This window comes from Anser cygnoides, chromosome 1 (assembly GCF_040182565.1).
Source record: "Anser cygnoides isolate HZ-2024a breed goose chromosome 1, Taihu_goose_T2T_genome, whole genome shotgun sequence".
Classification (NCBI taxonomy): Eukaryota; Metazoa; Chordata; class Aves; order Anseriformes; family Anatidae; genus Anser; species Anser cygnoides.
Genome location: NC_089873.1, coordinates 67,556,693 through 67,577,047, shown reverse-complemented (window position 1 = coordinate 67,577,047; position 20,355 = coordinate 67,556,693). Strand labels below are relative to the sequence as shown.

The 20,355-nt window shown below is 41.3% G+C and overlaps 1 protein-coding gene across 12 annotated transcripts in view; it reads right to left on the bottom strand.

Annotated features, from left to right (window-relative positions):
• Window positions 1–20,355, bottom strand: part of CALD1 (caldesmon 1) — a 194,010-nt gene that overhangs the window by 91,711 nt on the left and 81,944 nt on the right. For 10 of the 12 annotated variants that reach the window (XM_048057960.2, XM_048058079.2, XM_048057778.2 and 7 more), the window contains one exon: window positions 3,045–3,156. In XM_048057960.2, the coding sequence (XP_047913917.2) occupies window positions 3,045–3,115 (71 nt within the window). In that variant the 5' untranslated portion in view covers window positions 3,116–3,156. Of the gene's footprint in view, window positions 1–3,044; window positions 3,159–4,186; window positions 4,450–20,355 lie in introns of those variants that run through there. The other 2 variants (XM_066999031.1, XM_048057911.2) reach the window with 2 other exon arrangements.

The window sequence follows — 20,355 nt, the reverse complement described above, 5'->3', positions numbered from 1 at the left end:
AAGCCTTCAGACCCAGGGAGGTCTGGCAAGCAGACTGCTGTGGTTTAAAGTAGGAGAAAAGACATGTACACAAACATGTTGTAGACATATTTTTTAAAGTGAAAGTGATGTCCAAATCCCTAAGATGTGATTTCACCAAAAATAATCCAGTTTTACACATCCATTTGCTAATAACTGCCTAAATCCTGCTGCCCTTGGCTCGATTTGCTATGCAGGCAGAACCAATGCTCAGCTCCTCCCTGGCCTTGTCCCTGCTGGGGTGGGTTTCGTGAAGCCTCAGCTCCAAGAGTCACATCCAAACTTGAGAATCAGGCTCTGTTATTATCAGGCTCTGTTATTGCTAAGGCAAACCTAAAATAAAAAGGCCAGACTAAATTATTTTTAAGATCTCAAGATTTTTAAAGCAGTCTTGTGACTTTCAAGGGGCCTGACTCATGATACTTGAATGCTTGAAGTTGGCAGCAGCAGAGGGAGTGCAGCAAGATTTAGAATACAGCAATTTATTGCTAAGAGTCTTCAAATGTGTGGGAAAGGGCAGAGTGCTTCTGCAGCAACTGAGCAGAAAATGGGGAAACAGGCCCAAGCCCTTCTCCTCCAGCCGGGCTTGCATCAATTTCATCCCCTCCACAAAGGTTACCACAAAAAAAAAAAAAAAAAAAAAAAAAACACAGCAGAGCTGCCTTAGGCATCGCAAAAACACTTCCCAAAAGGATGCATGGGTGGGCTGGGGCTGTTTCCCACCTCAGAGGCCATCACTCTCTTGCTCAAGCACTTGACTTCCCGATCACGCAGCGAGGCAGAGCCATCAACCCTCAGGGCTCCCCGGGGACAGGTCCTTCAAAGGCCACAGCTGCGCTGGTGGTTGCAGCTTTTGTCTCCCTAGAGCTCTGTTTTCTCTGTGCATGAACAGGGACAGCCCAACCTGTGTGTTACACAGTGACTGGAAGTACTGTATTTCTATTTCTTGGACAGCGAGGACAGACCCCATTACCCCCAAACTCCTGCAGCTGTCATTGCATCCACAAGCTGGTCCCACCACATCACTGGTGTCCAGATCACTCCACAGTCTCAGCACGCTTGTCTAAGAGTTTGAACGGCATCACAGGGAAGCTCAAGTGGCACTTTTCCATGGCAGAAAATAACTCTCTGACTACACACCCCAGAATTCTCAGCAGGCATCTGAGTACATGTATTAGCAATAAACCTTAAACTCTCAGCCTTTCCTTTCAAAGTGTGTTGTTGTTTTTTAAGTAGAAGTATACTAGAAGTATATAAATACCATGTGTTCTCATTATATGGCCCTGTTAAAAATCTGCTAAAATGGATGCATATGGAGTGAATGTACATTGAGTGTAAATGGGCCTCAGTCCAGACCTCCAGCATGCGATACATCTGAGTGTTTCTGACTCCTCAGATAAACAGCAGACTTCTTTCCAGCTGGTGTATGCGCCCAGCATTTGTGCCCACATCAACAGCTACAGCACAAACCTTCCTTCATTTCATCTCATTTCTGCCTAAATGAACACTGTGATAGGAAGTGCAAGCCAGATACCGCTAGATGCAGCAGATCTCTGGTTACCCAGCAGACCACGTTTGTGCTGGCACAGGCTCTGCAATTCCTCCCATGCTGTCCAACCAAAATACATCACCACAGGCCTAGAGAGGAACTTTCTGGGATAAGAAGGTCTCTTAGTGCCACGGCAGATTCACCCCTCTGCCTTTTGGGAGTGGTCTCTGACCAGGTGATGCTGAGTTTTGCAAAGGGAGGTTACTGCCTCATTTCTCTTTGGCCACCACGCTTCGTGTGAGTTTATTTATCTGCAGGCAACACTGCTGCTTTCCAGAGCTCACAAATTCAGCTTATAGCCTGACAAGAGCTCACGAGCCCAGTTCTCCAAGGCAACACTTCCTTTCAAAAGAAAGGTGGCTGTTACATCTTCTCTACCTGGGAGTGCACCATCAGTGTCCATCACAGAGCCCTGCTATGTAAGCAAGGCTTTATTAAAAAGCTCAGAACAGACATACAAAATATATTTGGCATTGCATTCTGCTGACTGCTGATTTCCATTTAAAACCACTTGGGAAAAAAAAAAAAAAGGTATTTTCTCTACAGCATGCAGAACCTGAAACACCACAGTTTTGTTAGTGCATGGGAAAAAAACAGAAACAAAAATGAAGTCCATATTCAAAACTAAACACAAAAATGAGAACAAAATATGCTTAAAACCAAGCTCTGTAGCTCTGGTTTTGTTCTTTTTTTTTTTTTTAATCACTGTGGTGTTAATAAACTACATCAAATCTTTATATCAAGAAAGAAACTACAAAAGTAGAGCCTTTCTCCCTACTTATTCCAGTATAAAAAATAGGAAATTGCATTAAAGCAAATGGAACTGTACAAATATGAAATGGGGTTAAAGAAATGTCATTCTGAATATCTTCATGCTTATTTCATAAATGGACATCATTGTACCTATGTCATGTTCTGTTCTCATTTGCACCAAAGTAAATCTGTAATAACCAGTAGCAAATGCTGCCCTTATTGTCCATGTGAAGTGGCTGTAAATAAATAATGATAGGCACTACAGAGATAATACCAGTTGCACAGTAGCGGCACACAAATCACAGATATGCTATACCACATATACCAAGGGTATTTTATCTTTCAACTGAGATCCTATAATTTTAGCTGTGTCTAGAAACACAAAAAAATCCCTTCTGTACAGCAAACACTCACACAGCATTTGAGCATGAGTTTTCCTATCAATAATTTCATGTTGCCATAGTTCACCTTCACTGTTTACATTCATCCATACAACAAAATAACTGGAAACCAGGGCATTTATAACAGCCTAAGGGATTTAGGCACCAGACACCACTGACTTCTAACTTCTCCCATGATATTAACTAAAGCCATTCGGCATACATTTTTAGCAAGAACTCTTTGGTTAGCTGCAGCATACTTTGGAATTTAAGACAGAAATCCTCAAAGCCACTGCTAATAAAAGTCAAGCCACCAGCACCATTTTCCATACGTACTACCTCACCTCTCTGCTTCAAGGCGCATTTCCTCACGCTTTTGCCTCCTGAGTTCTCTGCGGCGTTCAAAGTCATCCATGGTGGGTGTTCAAGTGTTCAGAGCTCTGGAAGGATCCAAACCTAAAAGGGAGATGACCACTCAGATGAGAGAGAAAATGCAATGAATGCATTTAACCAACTGAGTCCATTTAGTTTTGTTTTGCTTTCTTAACTTCACTGTAACAATTTTCTTTTTCTATCAAAAAATGTAACTTCCTCAGTATTGTTGAGATAAACAAGATTAATGAAATGCCTTGTAGGATAAACATAGCCCATGCCTGAGTTTAGTTTCCTAGTTAAAATTAAATCAACATGCTTTAAGTAAGGACTGTATACATCTGCTAGCCGCAGACTAGCTATTTGTAACGTCACAGGTCTTTTCCTACAAACAAAAGCAACAATTCAGCAGGATTTTAACTTTAAGCTTCCAGTTTTTACTGGAAGCAGTAAAAATGCTGCACAAGAGATTTCTTGTTTTCTCTAACAGCACAGATAATGAAAAGTTTTGCAAAAGCTTGCCCCCGTTCGTCTGTCCCCATCCCCCCTTCAAAAAAGGAGAAAGGAGGAGAAGAGAAGAGAAGAGAAGAGAAGAGAAGAGAAGAGAAGAGAAGAGAAGAGAAGAGAAGAGAAGAGAAGAGAAGAGAAGAGAAGAGAAGAGAAGAGAAGAGAAGAGAAGAGAAGAGAAGAGAAGAGAAGAGAAGAGAAGAGAAGAGAAGAGAAGAGAAGAGAAGAGAAGAGAAGAGAAGAGAAGAGAAGAGAAGAGAAGAGAAGAGAAGAGAAGAGAAGAGAAGAGAAGAGAAGAGAAGAGAAGAGAAGAGAAGAGAAGAGAAGAGAAGAGAAGAGAAGAGAAGAGAAGAGAAGAGAAGAGAAGAGAAGAGAAGAGAAGAGAAGGAAAAACAAAAACAAAAGAAAAAAGGAAAGAAAAAAAAGAAAAAAGAGAAAAAGAGAAAAAAATGAGGAAAAAAAAGAAAAAAAAGCAAAAAGAAGAAAAAAAAGTCAGAGCTTTTAAATACCGCCCAGGAGGAGCCAAGCTATGTATAAATCGTTCTCAAAGAACCAAAAGTAGCAATATTTTTTGCAGCTTAATCCATGCATTTTCCCCGTGCCCTACCTTCTTCTTTATGATTTAGTCCATGAAATATTTTCCCCTTTACAGTTCTTCATATACAAAGCCTTTTCAGCCTTGGTTTATATCCCATCAAGCCGAGTATTACAGAATTCCCCTGCAGCCCCCAAACCAAAAATGACTACCAGAAAAGGGAAAGCTGTTCTCTTTTTGTCCCTGCTTTGTTTACAGAGCTGTCAGTGGTTAGTTAAACTCTGCCTGGAATCTGGCATTTAAGGCCTGCTCTAAGATTGCTTCCTGTGCAGGGCTGGAGGCCTCAGCTTCCTCTGCAATCCTAGCCTCCACGCTGCACTCGGAGGATTTCCACCCCCCCACGCCCCCCCACCATTTTCCAGCCCGGCAGTACAAGACCGGCTGCAAAGGGAGCAAGCGTGCAGATGCAGACCAGCACTCAAAGGGGTCTCAGTAACCGCTTGCAGTGCGAAGGGAGACAAAGCCAAGGTGCGTTTGGGAATTATTTGAAGCACTCTGTTTGCAGATACGGATCTGTTTTGCGGCTTTATATCCCTGCCCACCAGAGCAGCGTCCAAGCGCCCTCCCCATAAAATCACTGGCAATAGCAAAGCCTCTCATGACTTAAGGGAATCTGCGGTTTTTTCTGCCCCCTTTTTCAGATGAAAACACTGCTGAGGACAGAGGTTTTGCGAAGATTATTTTATTAGTTTACTTTTCCCGAGGGTGTTTTTCTTTCTCATTTGTTTCTGGATTGGGGGATTTAAAATTTTGTTGTTGTTGTGACTTTTTGCATGTTTCGCTGGCTGAGGTTATTTTGCAGAGGTTCAAAGGGAATGTTAATTTTGCAAATCTGATAGTGACTTTACCATTGCTGCTCCACTTTTTCTTCTTTTTTTTTTAATGCGCAATAGACAATATATATAAAAAGCAAGTTGCAACAAGACCTTTGTTCAAATCTTGTATTTGCTCACCCTTACCACTGTGTACCCCTTGAAAAGCACAGCACACCAAATCTGCCGTTTTCTCCTGAGAAGGGTTTTCATCTCAGCCTACACGTGCAGCTAAGTTCTGTCCCAGTTCCCTTGCTGAAGGGGCCGTAAGTTGTGGGAATGATGTGGCTCCCCCCGGCTGAAAGACCAGGATCAAAGGAGGAGCAATACACACCCGAGAGCAAGTCTGAAGCAGCGCCTTGTTTGTGTGCACAGAGGGCTGGTGACGGTGCCTGCAGGAGCTGAGCTGCACCAGGCAGCACCGCTTGCTCTGGGGAGGGCAGTCACCAACAGGGCCTTAAAGCAGAGAGCTGACTGCTAGGCTGACACCTTGTGTGCTAGAAAATGAGATTCTCAAACTCTTTTTCTCTCTCCCTGCCCAAATAGACATGCTTTGGCATCTGATTTACGTGCACCTTCATCCCTTCTAACCCAGTGAGGTACACCCCTTTCTCCACCTCTCCTGACAGGGTTACGCTCCTTCCCTCCCCAAAAGTCCAGACACCATGTACCCAGTTCCCTCCCCATTCCCTTTGCAAATGTCCCAGCCAACACCTTCAGCCCTTCCCTTCCCACATGGCCTCAGCACCATCTCTCATCTTCAAAAGCTCAGAGTCTCTTCCTCACAAGGAAAACTGAGGAGAACGCACAACAACCCAGAACTACTACTATTCTTCCTCCCATCATCTCTTCCCAGGGTGCAGGTGAGATTGTGCTGCAGCCACGCAATATTCCCTGGTGCGACAACCTTCCTCCATCTTCTGGGTACTTTCCTGTTGTTCAGTGCAGTTCACATCAGTGGATCTCTTGGGAGTACGTCTCGGGTTTGTTAGAGTGTGCTGCCTCCTCTCCATGGACAGAGGGACACTTGGTGGCATTCAGACAACTTCCAAGCCAAATCACCTCAAAAATGAGAAGGGTACTCAGGAAACTAAGGTCAGGTCAACATTACAACCTTTAATTAGTGAAGCGCGAGAAGATGAGTTATCAGACAGACAGTCCCTTTAAAGAAGTCAACCATTCAGTGCTGCTCACTGCCTTCCACAAAACAAGTTATCTTTCAGCCTCTGTGAACTACCAGACAATAACTTCATCAAAATTAATCTCTCTAAAAATGCTTCCTGTTTCCACAGAAAAGTTTCTTAAATTCGCAGTTTCCCAAAGTGTTCTAGCCTCAGAAGATTCAAAAATCACTTTGCTTATAGATGAAGGTACCAATTATTTGAAGTATTTCCTACAAACTATTTTTGGGAGTGTGCACATTTTGATGTTCCTTTTATTTTTTTTTAAATAAAAATTGGTCATGAGTGAAAACATCCCGGGTCAAAGCATAACATTCCACATGGCTCCAGGGCCTGCCTTCAGAGACAAATGTGAAAATGTCTCTGTGTCTCTGACCTTCCCAAATCTAAAGAGAGAATCAGCACACAGAACCCACATTTCCTGATCAAAGGTGTGTAAATAAATTATTTTTTTTATTCTTTGTATCCTTTTTTTTTTCTGTTAAACATTTTTAATCATTTAGCGTCAGACCAACAGTTTCATTTTTCTCACAAGAGGAAAATGTCCCCAAGAAAACAGTTTCAGATCACATGTAATGTTACACTCAACCTCAAAAAAGTACTTCATTTTTATTATAAATGTAAAAATTTTGGTTTTAGAATTATGATGGAAAATGTTTTCGTATCACCTTTATTTTTTTCTGATTTGTTAGCGGGCAAGTTTTAACCAGATTCAACCATAAGTCAACAACTTTTAATGAACACTTCTTTTTTTTTTTTTTTTTAGCAAATAGAAGGAGACATCTGAAACTGTTTCACCAGTTCCCTTCCGTTGATATCCACATACATATAGAAACTGAGGGAATAGTGGCTACTGGTTTTGTGAAAAGGTGCACCACAAAAATTGTCATTATGTTGCTCCTACATCAAAACAAAACTCTCAGCACTATTTCAAACTTAGCACAACTGTAATATTACTGAAAGAATCTGAAGTGAACTCTCATGAGTTTCACACCACTAGGCTCAGAGGAAGAACTTAAGGAAAATATTACCAAAATCTTTGATCTTGCCTTTATATATATATATACCTCTCGGAAGCTACTAAGTGAATTCTTGCTCAGGACCTTGGATTTTCTGTAGCCTCACATACAGGGGTCTTCTTAGGGTCCCTCTCTTTTGATTCTGAGGCTGAAGCTTTAGGTCACAAGATGTTTGATGAACCCTGTGGTGTTTCTGAAGAGATGCTAAGACTAAAATGGCCAGATGAGCAAAAGAGCTAACCTACAACATCTACCAGCATCACCGCATTACTTGCATTGGAATTATAGTAAAGTATGTGCCCTGAAAAAAATACCATCTCCCCACGTAAACATTCTTTATTTCAAAAGCAGTGCCAGAGCCTCTGTCCTTTTTATCTCTGCATTTCACATAGTGCCTTTGATCTTCAGCTGACAAGGGTTTATTTATAAAATTTGTTGAGTTTTTCATTGTCTTGCAAAAGAGTGCGTCCTTCAAGGACAGACACATTTAATCCCTTCTGGTACAAAACACACGCGTGCAAATCTGTCTCCCCTTTATGCCTCATCCCATGAAAGAGTTTACAATTTTGTCTTCTTGCAGCTTTCAGCAAGGTGGAAAATCAGAGGAATGCACAATAATTGTAAATATATGACACGATACTTTAACAGTAACCATACTGTTAATATAATATAACATAATATACTATTTATATATTTATTTTGTATTAATGTATTTATGTATTAATTTATGTATTAATAATATACTCTTCAATGGCAAAGATAAATTGGCTAAGTGGAAATACACACATAACCACACAGCTATTTCATTCCACTGTGGAGAGCTAAATAACCTCCCGCTCTGGCTCAGGTTAAATTCTGTCCTCACCCTCTCCCAGCACTGATTACAGAGACAACCCAGCACCCAGTGGGCCTTAAAAATAGATGAGCTAGACTGATAAAAAGGATGTGAAAATGCAGACTGCTACTCAGGTCTTTAGCCAACGGAGCTGCCTTTCTTTCCAGACCTGCCAGTCACCTTTCCATTACATAGAATGAGCACTCAACCTAGCTAATGCCAAGTCTGTGTACCAGCTTCCACCTAGCAGAGCCAAGAAACATCAAGCCAGAGCACATTCCCTAATATAGCACGGCTGCATATTGCACCAGGCTGTAAGCCGGCTGCGTCTGGTGACAGCATTGTGCAAGCACATGCCATCTTGTGTCCCTCCCAGTGCAGAGAAACAACTGCAGATTTCCTTTTGGTGGCCTTCAGGCGCAAACGGCCTGAAAGTCATGTCCCTTTCCTCACAGCAGGATCGCTCACTGGTCTGGCGCTGTGAATGCCGAGAGCAACCTTCACACAGACATCTAAGCAGATGGCAAACTGTGATTGCTGCCCATGCAAGAGAGCAGGGACCAGAGCTCTTGCTGGACTCCCCTCCCAGCAGGTTGGCAAATTATTCATTAAAAAATCAGGGCAGAATACAGTTTCATTGGCTGGAGGGGACCAAACAGATTTGGCCTTAGGTTTCTTTGTAACAGGAGAGATTTTCTGCTAATTTTCCTTTCTCATCTACAGCCACACACATCATCTGTGTGGAACCGTACGCCACATGCATCCCCCTTCCTTCTGCAGCCCAACAAGCCTCTCATGCTGAAGTGAGCGTGATACCAGCACAGACCAGCATGGCTGTGGGACCGCAGTTCCGCAGGAGCTGGTAGAAATTTTAGGGCCCAAAGGAAGCAAAGACAAGGGCTAGATTAGTAAAAAGGATGATTAGCAGTTTCTTCATAAAAGAAACCATTACCAGTTCCTTGTCTCTTTCTCTTGCATCCTGAGCAGTTGGAGGCGGGAATGCTGCAAAGAGAGATGGCTTCGGGATTTCTAGGAGAACTGAAATAACACAGGTACAGAACAGGGTGGGCAATGAGATAGCATGGCTCACTGCCCAGCATCCAGAGTGAACCCAGCAACTGTGGATACTCCTGCTCAGTTCTACCTCTGATTTACTTTATGGCCTTAGAGACCGAGCTTTAGCCAATTTTGTGCCCGTGAGTCCTTATATCATCTCCGCCAACTGCAAATTCTTCTCGCTGCGGATTTGCAGAACGCTAAAGCACAACCAGGCCCTGGTTTCAGTCACAGGCACTAGATGCATCTGTAACATTAGTACTGAAAAAAGACACACCCAAAGATAAAGGGAAATTCTTTCTGAGCCTTTTCTACAGATGGGTAAGAAAGGCAGGGCTTCCAGCCCAACTACACAGTTTCTCTGCATACATGCAGCTGGGCCTCTGACTTCCGACCTGTCCTCACTGCAGGATCAGGTGGTAACAAAAAACCCAGTTACTCTGTCATCACCCTCTTTCTTTTCAGTATTCCTACAAAAAGAATCAAGTGTCTCATTAAATCTCAACATAAACTGAGACGGCAAGCAGCTTTGTGAGTTGTACCCCATTAAGTTGAATATCTCATTTTCCCATCTGTCTCCATGTCATCTGTCCCAAATCACTGGCTTGGAGGTGTGGACCTTTTAAATGTCAGTAAAAGAATGGTCAGTGAGAAGCATGAAGAGTATTTTGCTTTAGCTAGCTTCATGCCACAACATCCACTGTACCTCTAGGAGAACCATTTCCCTCTTTTTTCGTGCCTTCCCTACCCCAAACATGATAACAGAACTACTTTGTTGCCCCTTTTGTAGCTGAGAGCAACTCAAAGAGCAACACTCATTGTCCAAGTGTAACTTGTTTAATCTGGCACCCATGAAACACAGGTATGACAAACATTCTCCTGCAATATCTGGGAGAATTAGAGTTCCTTAATCTATCTTCAGTCAAAACAAATAAATCTGTTTTCTACAAAAATCTATCAGAAAGCATTTGGAAATGATTTTCCCCACTTCCCTTTTAATTTTGTATTAGGAGCATTCTGTGACACTCAGATCTTTCAGAAACAAGCACAACTGCATTGAAGTCAAAAGGTGGAATTCAATGGATTGATTTGTCCTTTGTCAGACCTCATGCATGCTCTTTCTTTAAACTGCGACATTGGATATGGTTGGCAATTGTATATTACCAACAGCAAAGCCAACATTTAAAGAGGCTTTTCTTTTCTCCATAAATTATTTTTTCGTGTGTTTTTTTTTCTTCATATAAAACCACATCTCCGATAGCTACTGTAAATTTGGCCAAGTATTCAAGTTGACTGCAGATAATGAACTCTTGTACTTATTTACATATACAGAAGGTATATTCTATCATATCATACGATGGGTTTGGCTTGGAAGGAACATTAAAGATCATCTAGTCCAACCTCCTTGCCGTGAACAGGGGCACCTCCCACCAGACCAGGTTTCCCAAAGCCCCATCCAGCCTGGCCTTTAACACCTCCAGAGATGGGGCATCCACAGCTTCTCTCTGGGTAACCTGTGCCAGTGCCTCACCACCCTCATAGGAAAGAATTCCTTCCTAAATACGTATATTTACACACAGATGTGCTCCTGTCAAGCAGCTTTAAGCCTTCCTAAAGCAAACACCTCATTTGGGACTCGAGGCAAAATAAAAAATAGGTCATGTGAACTCACAGCTTTGTCCCAGTCTAGCCCAGTCTAGGACTTCCAAGGAAAATTCATCAATGGCAAACCAATCAAGTAAATGCAGTTCACACTTAGCATCAGAAAAAAAACAAATTTTGGAGGTTTTTCCAAGTCCCAGTTTCTGTTCTCAGACTGCTTCACTTCTATCTACATGGGCTTATCCAAACTACTGAATCTATGAGAAGGAGCCAGTGAACAACCGAGAACAAAGGAACTCAACCTCTCCCACCCTGCCCCCCCTCAAAACAAAGACCAAAAAAAAACCCACAACCAAGTTTGTTAAAGTCTTTGCTTGTGGCATAAGGTAAATTTCTCTCCATCTCAGCTTGTGCAGGAGTAAAATGCAAAATACAACAAAGCTTATGTATATGGGTGGGGCATTTTTAAGCCTGATTGACATGTTATTTAAATTTCTGTGGCACCCTGAGCTAAATGATGATTACAAAGAATATGGATTCCTATCTGGTGTTCTGCAGACCACTGACAGCGCACAAGACCACATCATGGTCTAGGCCCTTGATTCAAATGGGTGCTGACAGGTATCACCCACCATGTTATATGTTACCATAGTGAGCATCATGCATCTGTTCGATGGTGCTAGGCCCTAGAACCATAGAATGACTTGGGTTGGAAGGGACCTTAAAGATCATCTAGTTCCAACCCACTATGAATCACAAGAAAGCACCGACATGCAGCCTTTCATAGGACATTATCTGTGCCAGAGTTCACTACTTGGAACTGCGCCTGAAAGGCTCAGGCCTTTAAATATATCTGCTTGGGTAACTTTTGTGACAGCCTTTGGAGATGTAGGTATCTGTTTTGGCCCATCTCTCATATTCATGATGTAATTCAGCAGTGGGAAAGGAGCATTATGCCATCCTGGAGGTGCTAGCAAACACCCAGCTTGCTATTGCTAACTCTGCAATATACTAAAATGCATGCAGCAGCAAGACTTATTATCTCAGAGCCAGCCAGTTGCAATGGAAAGTTCCCATTTGTCTTTATTCCCTCAGGCAGGCTGAGTGTCAGTATGCCTTTTCCACTCCTTTCGCTTCCTTCCTCATCTTTCTCCTACTGCACATTGACATAAGGGCCAGGCAGAGCTTTCTGTTGACATTTGGATTTGCATATACAGGTCCCACCCCTGATCCTCAGAGACATTTGTCTATCATTTCCCATTAGCAGACAAAGGAAGAAACAACACTTAGCTGGGAGCTGCTGGCACAACCACTGGTTCTCATGTTAGAAGGACTGACCCTTGACTCCCCTCTTCAAGTGTCCTCTGAAATATTTCAAATATGTTGTCCCCAAAGATCAGAAGATACTGAAATATTATTCATATACAGACTAGAGTTGAAATCCTGGTCCTGTCCCTGGCAGACTTCCCAAAGACCTCAGTCAGGACTGGATTCCACCCTAACAGGCCGAGTTCATCTGTAATGTATGATACAAAGGATAAGAGAGCTTACCTTGCATGTCAGAAACTGGTGTGCTCTCAGATTGTTCCAATATAGGCAACTTCGTCCTCTCATACACTTGTGCGCACAAATGTAAAGGCATAATTTCTTTTATTCTAGCAATGCTTATTTAAGAGAAAGAATATTTTTACTCATATTGTCATCACTGAGGCCTCTTCTGCAGATATATAGGGCAGCTGAAAATTGCATCGGCTTTTACTACTGTTTAATGAGTATATGTCCTAGGTAATTACAATGAGACCCAACCCAGAAGTACAAAACACTGGTATTAGAGGGATTTTACGTCTACAAAGCAGTTTGTGCTTAGACCCAAAAAAAGATCTGACTTACATTCACTGCACTGGAACACTGGGAAGCAGGTTCATAGGATATCATTCACTGGTTACCCTTATCTTTTAGCTACTTTTACCGGGAAAGAAATTCAGTTTCATCATGTTAATGCAATCACAAGAATGCCCACATCATGCATTAACTTCTCCTGCAGGCTTTGCCGCAAATCTGTGGCCTGACTGTTGAAACTTGTGGCAATTCCCTGGCTGATGGCCAGTTTCACATCCCACTAAAATCTCTGAGAGTGGAAAAACAATGCCCAAGCCAACGCTTTCCAGCCAGGAGCTGTTTGGTTTTTCATAACAGGAAACAACTGACAAACATCACCAAGAAACAGGTTAGGTCCAGCTCAGATGGTCAAGTCCATATTAATGACGGAGAACGCATTTCCTCTTGGCCTGTACAAGCAAAGCTAATTTTCCCATCGATTTCTACTAGAGAAAAAAAAAAAAAAAACAGAGGCAGGACAAGCCACAGGAGCATGCTGGGGGCTCTTGCCCAGCAGTGCTAATGGCCCAGCGATGCAGGCAGATGTGATGCAAGGCAGGGTGTCCTGCCTTGTGCACGAAGCAGCAGTCCCAGCTCTGGCACAAGGTCTGCACTAAAAGCTGGGCAGGCATCAGCCAGGGAAAATGCTGCTCTGTCCAACTGCAGGAGCATTTCTCCTGTGCTAGAACTGGCATGGAAGCCAGCAGTAGCAGTGCAGCTCTCCATACTTGCCTTTGCAAGAGTTTCACCCTCTCAGGCACAGAGCTGATCAGTGCCAGCAACCCGCAGCAATAGGAAGTATCAGCCTCTGCCTCCCTGACTTCTCACTTCTCCCACTCTGCTCTCATCCCTCTCATTTGTGTTTTTCTTCTATTCTACCCTCGTGCCACCCCTGTTGACCTTCATGCCCCCATGCAGTATTTCAACAATACATTATGTGAACTTATCTGTGTCCAAATAGGTTTCATGAACATTTTAGTACACTATTCATACTCTTCCTTTGCATCTCTCAGGTCTTGAATTAAAAAGATAAAGTAATACCATTAAAAATAATAAAATGTCCAACTAAATCTAAGGTAAAGTTCCAACAGCAACATTCGCTCAGCCAGACTGCAAACTCCACATGTTTTCTGGAACACACTTTAAAATACAAAATCATGATATATTAAGCTACATAGTCAGTCATAAAAAAGTAACAGAAAATAATATGAAGATACAATGCAGCCAGCTTACTGTGGCTTCATATTTGTATTTTCAACTATTTTTTCTTTTCCTGTTAAAACATGCAGCCCTAGGATCCAGCTCTGCCTAGTGCTGTGCATCATAAACTCTAATGAGAGTTGAGGGCTTTCTGTTTCTTGCTCTACTGAACAAGCAATAAGCAGCAATACCAAGTTTTAGTTGTTATCCCTACAGTTTTAAAGAAAAAAAAAAAGAAAAAAGAAAAAAAGGAAAGAAAGAAAGAAAGAAATACCCCTAAAGTTTTTTGGTTTGCTGATCTTAGTAGTCATCCCTTAAGAGATGCTAAGCATTTCAAACCTAAACAGTTCCTCAGGAGAAATGAAAGATAAATACCGAAGGTCCTGCCTGTTGCTCTGGAACTTTAATTAATACATATTCCCTCCCAGTTCCTGTACATTTACTTTGCAAAGACACAATGCATATCACCACAATAGACACATTTTAGCCAAAAGCCCATGCTACTCCACGGCAGAGCATCATGGAAATCTGTGGAATTCCACCAGGAATGAAACCAGGTGCTGAACTTTCTATTGGGCTTTTCCAGCTCAAATTTTCAAAGTAATCTTAACAAATGAAACCCCAATTGTTCCAAGTGACTACACTAAATTATCTCTAATAAGCAGCATTTCTGTGTCTTTTTAGTTAAGAATCGAGGCATGAGGTGAGTGACAGCTTTAAAGAGGTGAGGTAGGGCAACAAAAACTGCAAAGTCTTTTGACAGGAGAAGTCAAACAGGGTGCCACAAAATAGAAGTGCAGCAAACCATTTGCCATATTTGAAATTTACATCATTGGCCCATCTTCATGCTGGGTTTAGCTGAAAGCACGGAAATACTGACATACCACCAACAACAAGCAGAAGACAGGACAGCAGTGAGGCTTTGTTACAACAGAAAACTGACAAGCAAGATGATACACACATACTGTGCGTGAGCCAGCATAAAACCTGACGCAGCAAGATTAGGATATTTCCAGTTACCCTCATAAGACTTGCACGAAGAAGCTGTGAAATAATCTTGACAATAATCTGACTATCTAGACATCCAAGCACAAATGCTTGTTGCCAGCAAGCATGGTGACAGCAATACATTGATACACCAGTAATGTTGTGTGCAACTTTCCCTTCTCAGGGAAACAGCAAAACTTTCAAAAGAGCCTCAAATAAACAAGACAGGTGAGGCCCTGACAGTACTCTGTACACTCAACACTGAGAGCACATAGGCATACACAGTTTGTATGAATGTGACAAAGGAAAGTTACACTTGAGCCCTGTAACAAGCCAATAAACTTTACAGTTGTTTAATTTTTTTTTTTAGGAACTGTGCCTCAGACAATGTCTGTGTGGTCCAGAAATGAAACTGTTTAATTTTCCTTCAAAAAATAAATGAAAAAAATCTCTGTATTGTGCATTATTTACTACCTTTTCCCTAAGACATTTACCCTAGGAATCCAAAACCCCATGGGGGCTCCTCCAACCTCTCTCCTTGCCATGTCAGGTCCATCCAGCTCAGAATGAGAGACAGAGTACACGAGGCCAGTCACAGTCTAATTTCTAAGCACTGAAAGCACATGAAGCACACTTTTCACAGTCGAGAGGCAAAGCCAGGTTGTATGTACACAAAGTGTTAGCCAAAACCAAAAACACAAGGCTGAAAGTAGAGGAAGGACAACTTCCAGTCTGTTTGCAAATGCTCTACAAATAGGGAAAGCAGACTATGTTTGTTTACTAAGCAAATTATTTTTCACAACACAATAGCCTCATCTTTATCGATGGACTTCCTAGAAAAAAAATCAGCTAAATTCTGCCTTAAAGTTGTACGCCACCTTCAAAATGATGCAACCAGAAACACAATTGCACTTATGATTGACACACGTGCACGGAGGCCTCCTCACCGTGGCTGCTTCACAACTCACAAGATCTGATGACACAGCAGGGTGGCAATCTGCAAGGATACCCTCCCTACTCAAGATACAGAGAAGGCATTATGAAGTCAACAGAACACAAGGTAAGGAGAAGAAAAGAGGTCTGAGAAAAGAAATACAATGTGGAAAAGGAATACAGAAAATGATCAATCTAAATCCCATATCATGATATTTGAAAACATAGAGGATTTTTACAATTCATACCCCACATAGAAATCCTGAAAATATCTTGTACCCTTAAGGTGAACAAAGGAAATAAATCCAGATCTGAAATTCATAAATAAACATGAGCAAACTGGCCAGATTTTTCAGTGCTTATCTGGACCAAATCAAACTTTACAACTTGTAAATACTGACAAGTGTCACTTCAGATATTGCTAAAGGATTCACTAAACATAAGACAGGTTGGTCAGCAGTTAAATCCTTTCTCCTTTGCTTTTCTAATGCTGAAAGCAATTGAAAACATGGGACATGCTTCCTGATGTACCCTAACTTTTTAGGAACAGAGTAAATATACTAGTTACATAGCTGACACTGCACTTCAGGCACCCATATGCCTTCACACAAAATAAGGTAAAAAAACAAATGCATGGACATTTACAGTCTCATAAAAGACAAGCATAATATATTCTAAAGCAGCTGTTAAATGATATTACTTGCAACACTCTGTAAATGAAAATTCACACAAAGATGGCACCAGTTCTTCTCCTGGCCAAGACTCCTCGGCATAAGCTCATAATGTACTTCTTTCAAACCAAATGGTGTCACAACGAACATTAGAAAAACTTTGCCCAAAGTGTTGCATAGGGAATACATATGACTACAAAGTCTGAAGGATGTACACATGCTCCAGAGAGGGCAGATCTGAGCTTTTACTATCTATGCTACTGCTTTAAGTCCGTATTATTTTGGCATTTGCACTTAAAAAAAAAAAAAGAGAGACAGAAATATCTTTGGAGATGACTAAGCAGTTTCTTGATTTCTATTAAATACCAAAAAGCATTCCCGCCAATTTATTAATATTTAAGTTTCTACAACTTAATATGAACTTGGTTCCAAGAACTACATAGGTCTCCTTAAAGTATGTGTAGCAATAAGTCAACACTGTGCCAGCTGGCAGATTAAACAAGCTATTAAAATAGGCTCCTACTGAATTTAAAGGATTGTTTTTCATCTTTTCCCTCTCTGTTCCTCTACATCCAGATGTATTATTTAGGGAATATTTTCCAGTCCCAGTAAGAAAAGTAAAAGAAATGCCCTTGGCACTTAAAGAGTTTTTCCTCCAATGTGGTCTCCTGCTGCACTTGGAATTTATTCCATTACTATATGCCTTGCAATGGGCCCAAAATACCTCTGACTATATGAAAAGATAGGAAAAGTGTGTTTGGGGTAGGTACAGTTCTTCATTCAAAAGCAGGGACACCCTGAGGTGACTAATCTTTACGGATCATTATCCTGGAGTGTCGTCCCACAACCCACACCCTGCAGCCCTTTGGGCAGGAGACCAGCACTACGATGTGTGCTGTAGCTGGGAAAAGCAGAGCACACTCAGGTTAAGGACAAAGCCTGGAGCAGGGTGGCAGAGAAGTTCCAGTTTCTCTGCAGGCCCCACAGGACTTTAGTGGTGAGAAAAAAAATCTGTGGTAAAACCCTGTAAATTCACAGAACTGAGGTCTTCAGCATATCATTTTCCTTCAGAGGTTCAAATGCTTATTTGAACTTTGTTAAAACTATCTGTACTTCATGACCTAGCAGTATTCATGGGAAGAACAAGTCTAGAATAAACCGTGGTATTAAACCAGCTCTAGCATAATCTGTAGCAGTGCAAGTTATATAATGGTATTTCAAATAAAAACACCCCTTATAACAATATTTCAGAGAAGACCTTTGAAAGATCAGGGAAAGAAAAAATAATAAAGTTTTCTCTCAGTATTTCAGTTCCTGTGTTGTGAAATGAGTTCAGTCCTGTAAACTTGCTACTGAACTAGAAAACCAAAAGGCCATAAAACCAAGTATCGGCACACAGCCAGAAGCTGAGATAGTCAGGTTTGGAGCTTGCCTGTGACTCAGAGCATCTCCTCTCCCAAGGAGCAAGAAGCCCACCTAGGCTCCTGCTCAGACCCTGTCTGGTCCCACAGAGTGAGTGCTCACCTTCCTACCTGGCAATGATCTTAGTCCATGCACTGACTTCAGAATTTGGCTCAGTTTGATTTACTGAAATTGTTTTGGGGGTCACGAATTGCCCTTGCCCTCTTCTTTAGGGGCAGCTTAATTCTTAATTGCATAAAGCTGAAGTGTAAAAATGGTATTTTGTATGTGTTCTTTGTTTCTAATACCCAGTATCCGTAAGGGGACTCCCTTGCTTGGCTAGCAGTCGGGATTCATTAGACCTTTTATGATGATTCTTTCTGGTGTGCAGCTATATGATGAATCTCAGATGTTTAAATAGCATATAACAGTGCTCCATTGACCTTGCTGAATACAGTTGGAGGGAAAGAAAGGTAATTTTCCTCAAAGAAATGTTAAAAATGTGTCTCCACTATAGCACAGATGCAGAGGATAAAGGAACTCCAGAGGGATTAAAATATTTTAGATTAATTTGGAAGAAGGCCACATTGTGTAAAGCCTGGTTAGTTTGGGCCTTTCCAATTCCACGCCATATAAACAAACCCATTTAAACTGCATTTGTTAGAAGGAATGTTAAAAAAAAGAATCCCACGAAGTAGTTGTAACTCAAATCACCTCCAGTTCTGGATTCTCTTCTTACCGCCTAAAGAACAAACATATATACAATACAGCCTAACAAGAGCTTGTGCAGTTGCTGTATGATTCATACTGCTCGAAAATTAAGTCATTTAAGTAAAGGGATCCTGGCATCCTCAAGCCATGTGTTAAAAGTGAAACAAGTTTAGAGCTGGTTGGTTCTGGAGCCTGCTTCCATACTTTGAACAAGATTGTTGCTAATAGACACAGTTTCCTCCATCAACGTGAGCTCTGTTTTAATAGGGAGCCTTAATATTTTGATATGCATCCTATCCTTCATTGGTTTTGTGGCAATGTTTTTATTTGTCTGTTTTTTTGTTTTGTTTTTAAATGAGAAGGGTAGGAAGTCTTTGCTTTGGTCTTGGTAGAACTAAAGAAAAGTAGAAAGGAAAGGGAAAGGAAAAGAGGAAAAAATAAAAGAACCTGTATTATCAACACAACAATACAAGGATTAACCTAATGTTTAATTCACCTGTGTGTGGAAGAAGCAAGTCCTTAGCATTTACTCATTTTCAAGGACTGAATTTTGCCATTTTTACTGACACAGAACAGAGTTTTTGCCTGCAGAGGCTTCCAAAGAGACAAGTCACAGAGCATGGTACCAAATAACCATGACAAGCAAATAGTTTCTGACCCTTATGAGTTAATGAAGATGAGAAGAAGGCATATGAGGGTTGCAGTGAGCCACCAGGAGCACTAAGAGCATGAAATATAGTGACTCTTTGCACAATTAGCTTCTACAAAACAATGGACACTTAGAGGGACTTTCTTTTTGATGAACTACAAATTGACATGAGGAATACCTTCCTATCTACCAAGTAAATGCAGAGTGCTCTCCAGTGGTCCCAGTCCTCCTCTAGTTCTTGAAATTCCTCTGCCCTCAGAGGACACGAGGCAGCTGGCACAGCTAAGGACAAGATATTGTCTGTTCTCTCCCAAATACCCAGAAAGGATCCAACATCATTCATCACTGAATGTGACTGTCTTATAGTAGAATATGGCAACTTTTTTGAAGTTCAGAACAGTAGAACTCAGCAGTTTAGAATACAAAATGAGGAAAAATGCCATTCTCATTACATGTACTTGCAGAGAATAAAAAGGTTAATTTAAATCCTTGGATTTGAAGGCTAGCATCCCTTCTCTGATTGAAATTAATAAGAGATGTTCTGCGTATGATATTGTAAGAGGTGCTATGATGGATCTGACATCATAGATATAAAATGCAACAGATGATGGCTTCTGCGGCTATCATACATTTGATAGCACATCATTCATTTGCTACACTGCTACTGGTTCAAGCTTTCCATGCGATCTTTTTTCCTGTAGATTGTTACAGTGCATTAGCAATAAGTATGTTCTTCAGCATCTCCTGCTTGTTTTCAGTTTGACTGTGCCTATAACCAGCACTGTGCTTTGCAGATACTTTTTCAGTTTAATACCAGCACTGGTAACCATTAGCCTAAGAAACTTCATAAGATATTCTGCTAAATTTTTCTTCTCATAGTTCTAGCCTAAATATTGTTGTTCTTAGTACTTCTAGTTAGACGCTAGTATACTGATGTCATACCTCCCTTCTTACCCCTGATTAACCCTGATTGATTCAAATAGAGTATGTCTGTTATCTGTAACAATAAATTTTGAAATCTTACCAATGTTTTACTGGCTCTTAGTAAAGTGGCAGAAGTGAGATCAATTCAATCGCTTAATAAATCACATTGTTTCAGTTTAGATACATGCTACAGCCAATTTAATGTTGCCTGAGGTAGTCAGAGGATATGCTAAGGTCATACAGATACACAGTGGGGACACAGATGTACAGTGATGTAAAGTCACTCAGATGTCCTCATTCAGAGCCATTTCAGTTTATGAGT